Below are 5,687 nucleotides of genomic sequence, written 5' to 3' on the forward strand. Positions count from 1 at the left end.
CTGTACTTATTCATTGTTCAGCCTTTTTTGAGTAGAGCTGCTAGGTGAATACTTCCAAAGCAGTGCTTTTATCGTATTGTTGCTGGTAAAGAGTAGCCATTGGCTCCCTACCGAGGTTACATGGGAACTAAACTTTGCCTGCTTTTTGAGGTCCCTGAGCCAGCCCTACCCAGGGCTCCATACTTATTTCTCTCCATTTCTAAATTCAAATCCTCTTCTGGTCAGTCCTATTTCTTTTAGTAAAGTCATCACCTCCTCATTCATACCTTATGCCTTGATTCTCCACATTCAGTTCCCTTCCCCGTTTATATTTTAACACTTTCTCAGCATAATTAGAGGCTTTAATAAGTTGAGGTGCAATGATCTCTTTCACATATGGTTTCTTAGAAGAATCACTTCTGTGTCATTCATGTGGCCACTTAATGCATGACCCATTTCTGGTTTTTCCTGCATCTGTTACATTCAGGGTCCTGTACTGGCTGCTGCCTTCAGTTATATAACTATTTTATTTAAATGTAGTTTTTCTTCCTACACATCCTGTATGAACTCTTAAAATGTGTAGGGACCGTTTTAGAATCCCTTCACAGGGCTGAATATGAATTTATTTTTAGTATATAAGGGTCTTGAATCTTTTAATCAAAACCTTTGGGGGCCAGATGTATTTGACTTTTTTTAAAAAAGATTCTAGAAAGGTTTAAGCTGTATATACCTTGTTATTTAACCCAGTAGCACTCTGGGATAGCACTCTTTAATGACCTATATTAAAATATTTACTGTTACACATATTCTCCAGTGGGATGTGGGGCAGGATCCTATGTTTAGAGATTGCTTTTTCTGTAGCAAAAAGTGAGTATTCACACTGAAATGTGATAGACTATAAATAGTATCATATCAGTTCAGGTCAGGTGTGATTTTGCTGCCAGTTGAGTTAGAGTGAAACAGTTTGATTAGAGTTTTGGGTTTCAGAATTGTAATAGATTGAGGAGCTTCACCGATTCTTAAGTGTATGGTGTGATTGTAGAGCTGGAAAATTCTGTCTCTTATGTACGCTGCCCTGGGTGGGTCTAGACTTGCCTCCTGTGGCTCTTAGCTGTAGCCTCTTTCTCCCACCCATTTGTTCTCTAACCACTTTGCTCACGTCACTCCACTGTCCCCACATTTCTGGTGTTTTTACCATTTATTATCCCCCATGTGCGTGTGAGAAGCAGCTATATATGATTGCAGAAGGGATGTGATAGTAATTTATTTAGTGTTGAGCTTGGGAAGCAGTCATTTTTCTTTTTTCTGCACTACTTTCTCTGCAGGGAGTACTGTGGGGGAATCAGTGATGTGGAGGGGGCCGCATGGAGGTGGCATACAGCCATCTGGATGGACTCCTGATGAGGCGTCCAGGTCTTGGCCTGGAAGAAGTTAAGCAATCTTGGCCTGCAGAGAGGTTGCAGACTCATTGAAGGCCTTCTATATAATCTGGCTCCAATCTAACTTGTCAGACTAATGAGTCACCATTCCTCAGATTTATATTTTATATTTTTTATTAGATTAAAATGTTCTCTCTGTGTAAACTTGCCTAGTGAGCATCCCATGAATAACATATAAATGTTTTTCTGGCTTCATGCATTTTCCTCAACATTTCACTTAATATGTAACATGTATTTAATGTAATGTAATGTATTTAATTTTACAATATCCCAGTGGTAGACATGGCGATGTTCTGAAACTGGAATTGGATAGCACTTGTCTAGAGGCCCATAGTTTTTGTTTTGTTTTGTGTTTTAAAACAACTACCAATTTTTCATGTGCTGGTGAAATTGCCAAAGTGAAGCCAACATTAGATATGCCATATTTATGTTGAGAGACACGTGGTAAGAACCAGGAATCCTAGAATGTTGGAGCTGAAAGGAACATTGTTAGTATAATGTTTTATAGATCAGGAAACTCCAATCAGCTACAGCTACACAGCTTGATAGTGAGTAGTAGAACCAGAATTCTATTTTTCTTGAAAATTTTCACCCTGTTATCTGGAGTTAGAGCTAAAATTCTCATTTGACCCCCCCCCCCCCCAAGTAAATATAATACTCTTTCTGGATTTGGAAAACTTTTGTCTACCTGGTTTCAACCCACAGGAGTGAAAAAAATCATTTTGCTTCTTGGTGCCAACTTGGTAAAACTATTATTTCACAGAATGTGCCTAATTAATCAAATGATTAGAAGATGGACTCTGATTAGAGAATGGATAGCTGCTTTTATGCTCCTTAATTAACTAACAACCAATTTAAATTGTGCTTTTGGTGTTTAAAGCTCAGGAAGGCAGTATTCTGTTTCCCTATATGTATCTCTGACTTGAAGAGAAGGTTCGACCACACCATGTAGAACTGACGGTGTTAAGTGCCATACTTTTTCTGTTAAACTGCTGTGTATTGAATAGGAGCAATGCCGATTAGAGAAAATGATAAACAAAAAAACAAATGCCAGTTTGAATTTATGAAATTAGAAATTAGGTGTCCCGTTGGAGATTCTTAATTATTGGAGGAAAAAAACCTCAGGGAATTATGGATCATCATTAAACTCAAAGTTTAATGAGCTTCGGTTCTTTTGTGGTGAATGGAGTGCTTTACATTTTCATGAAACAGGTTTTGTTCAGGAAAATAGTCACCCAATGGCATAAGCATTTATAGTTCTCTAAAAATCATGCCTGTCTCTCCTCACTGAGTAAGAGCTGGTTAGGGAATCTTTGTCCCCCACAGTCTTAAGTGTTCTGCCCATTAGGTTCCACCCATGGCAGAGTGTTAAGCCATATGCTGTCTCAGTTGTATGTCAGAGTTTCCCATGCTCTTCTGTCATGATACATTTTCGGTTTTGAGTATGAATCTAATTTAGGTTCTGTGTTCCTTTGTTGTGAATGACCCTGAAAAAATCACTTCGTTATCCTGGGACTCAGGTATGAAGAGATTGAATTGTGAAAATCTCTTCATTGTCCAAGATAATACAGTTTAGCTGAGTACTTTTTTTAATGGGATATTTTTAATTTGATGTAGCAAGAAGTAACAATACTTATAACCAAAAAAGAAAGAAAGACAAAAAACAAATTACTTTTAACAACAAAATCATCTCTTTGGCTTAGGTTTCTGGAACTGACAGTTAAGTATTTATGGAGGTTGTGAGGGGACAGGGAGAATCTAGGGTAGATTTGTTTAGTGCTGCCATTTATTTTCACTTTTGTATGCTGTTTAACCTTTTGGGAGAGTATTTCTATGTTTATTTTATAGAAGAAAACTGAATCTCATACTGCCTAGCCCTAGACTGGAAACTGGGGTCTTGAACTGTCCTGAGCTCCTTAGACTATTGTCTATATAGTTTGGTTTGGTATCAGATGGCACAGAACTTGGTATCCAGTGTAACTCTTCCTGTTCTATTCTTTCAGCTTGGATTTACTTTTGGCAACGTGGTTGGAATGTATCTGGCTCAGAACTATGACGTAAGTGGCCATATCCATATCCACCCCGATTCCATGTCACAAATTTGTAGTGATTTGTCTTTGTTAAAGTCAGGTACGCCTTCCAGCATAAATGAAATCCATAGACCTGAGGAAAATGTCCTGAATTTTGTAGAAAGATTTTCCATTGTTTGAAAAATACATCTCACAGAAGCATCTGTCCTCCATTATCACCACAAGAGGGCAAAATCCCATCAATTTAAGATGGTCTTGTGATCCTGAACTATGTTTGTTAGCCCAGAGTAATTAATTACTAAGTTGGAGTCTTCTTACAGTTCTATGGAAAATTATGTGATAAGTGGGAATTTAAAGACTACTTGGTAGTGTACTACCCGCTACGTGGTAGTAATGACTGAGAATTTTAGTGATGGATCTTTATAATGCAGCTCAGTTAAGGTCAGAGTTTTGTGAAGTGAGGAGTTATATTAGCCTCATTTTATAGATGGGAAGTTGAAAACCAGGTGACAAAACTGTAAAGAGACGGAAAGGAAGGAAGGGGTGGGAAGAGGGAAGGAAGGGAAACATGATATTAACTTTTGATTTGTTTGTGGTGAAGCTTTTAATGTGACAAAAGAAATTCTTTATCAACCTTCACTTGACTTATATGGTTTTCTAGGGAGGAGCTTTATTAATTTATATCACCTTTATTGTTTATATGTACAGCTTCTACTTGGCACTGGATTGAGGTGCTAAGTGAGTATATAAAAGGAGAAGTCAGAATCTGGCTTTCAGGGAGGGAGCATACGTTACTTTCCAACTTCTGAGATCCTTCTTATGCAGTTAGGAGGCTAAGAAATTCTATTTAGCAGGTCACTTTCAGAGAAAAATAAAGACTTGTACAACAACCCTTTATTGTTGGAGGAAGAGAAGTAAAAGATTATTGATTAGGTTGATGCAAAATTACAATAATCTTTTTTCTCTTTAAAGATACCAAACCTGGCTAAAAAACTAGAAGAAATTAAAAAGGACTTGGATGCTAAGAAGAAACCCCCTAGTTCATGAGGCGGACTCCAGCACTGCCTTCTGGATGTATGGATTCTGCTGTTCTTGAGGGCCTCCTTACCATCTGAACCAAAAGCTTTTGTTTTAAATTCCAGCCTCAGCAATTTTCCTGTTAGATTCTGCATTGCGTGAGAGCACAGATGGGGCCACAAGTTAAGAACCACCCTTTTCCAACTTCCTCACCTCGTCCCTTCCTCCTTCCAGCCACTTGAGACGGCCTAAGACTGGAATTATGGTGCTAGATTAGTAAATGTGACCTTTAATTTGTAGTCTCTCCTTTATTCTTGGAATTTCTACTCTTTTCTAAAGAAAAATTGATGAGTTTTGTATAGCCGATCAGACATAAATAATGCTGATTACACAGCTTAGCGATTATAATGGGTGTTTAAACATTTGGTACTAAATTATGTTGTTTTAAAGTCATTAAAATTAAAGCCCAGAAGCCAGTTACTCCGGAATTATCCACTTATTATATACTGTTGTCAGACAGCTCCATAAGTGCTAATTTAATCAGTAAATCAATTTACTACTCATTAACTGAGAAACTATATTCTGAGAATCCTGTCAGGAACTAGGGAGTTAGTTTAAAAATGTAAAATAATGGCCCTTATCCTCCGTAGAATTCATAGTCTAGTATGCATGTTTTTCCTTAATCGTGTCTTTGATTTGGCTCCTTTCCCTCAAAAGAATCCTACTTATCTTAGGGGATTACAGGTGCATTTGACGTTACATGATGGATAAATGACAAGTTGTAAAGGAAATTTTTTGCCTCTTGACATTAAAAATGTATTTACATTATACCTTTATAGCGATTCTCATGAGAAACTTTGAGGATTTTTTTTTTTTCCTGCAATCAGAAATCACCATTGTATGTTGACCCATAGGTAGGGACATCTCTAAGTCCCTCATTTAGCAGGAAGAAGCTATGATGAGACCTCCACCCAATTGCCAAAGATTTGTCATTGTTGATCTGTCGAGGTGGAACAGAGAGGCCACTTTTAGGCCACAGGCTTGAGCAATAGAAACCTGAGCAAGGCAAAAGGGCCCACAGTGACCATCGAGCTGATGCATACAGGCTCATTAAGCCATAGGCCCTAACCGACCAATGGGCTACTTAAAACCAGTCACGGTCCCTGAGATTGCCAAAAAGGGAGAATTCCGTAGCCCCTTACTTCTCCCTATAACTGTGGCC

At 38.1% G+C, this 5,687-nt stretch overlaps 1 protein-coding gene across 1 annotated transcript; it reads left to right on the top strand.

Moving 5' to 3' along the window:
• The first annotated feature begins 3,370 nt into the window (after positions 1-3,370).
• STMP1 (short transmembrane mitochondrial protein 1) lies at positions 3,371-5,293 on the top strand. Its single transcript, XM_021692859.2, has 2 exons — positions 3,371-3,475; positions 4,421-5,293. The coding sequence occupies exons 1-2, from the start codon at positions 3,371-3,373 to the stop codon at positions 4,493-4,495; spliced, it is 180 nt and encodes a 59-aa protein (XP_021548534.2). The 3' UTR covers positions 4,496-5,293.
• Positions 5,294-5,687: the final 394 nt, after the last annotated feature.

This window comes from Neomonachus schauinslandi, chromosome 12 (genome assembly GCF_002201575.2).
Source record: "Neomonachus schauinslandi chromosome 12, ASM220157v2, whole genome shotgun sequence".
NCBI lineage: Eukaryota > Metazoa > Chordata > Mammalia > Carnivora > Phocidae > Neomonachus > Neomonachus schauinslandi.

What these genes read in the sequence shown, in the direction of transcription:
- STMP1 (XM_021692859.2), top strand. Translation starts at nt 3,371, where the DNA reads ATGGCACAGAACTTGGTATCCAGTGTAACTCTTCCTGTTCTATTCTTT. An exon ending in ATCTGGCTCAGAACTATGAC is followed by an intron (nt 3,476 to 4,420) that starts GTAAGTGGCCAT and finishes TTCTCTTTAAAG; the next exon opens with ATACCAAACCTGGCTAAAAA.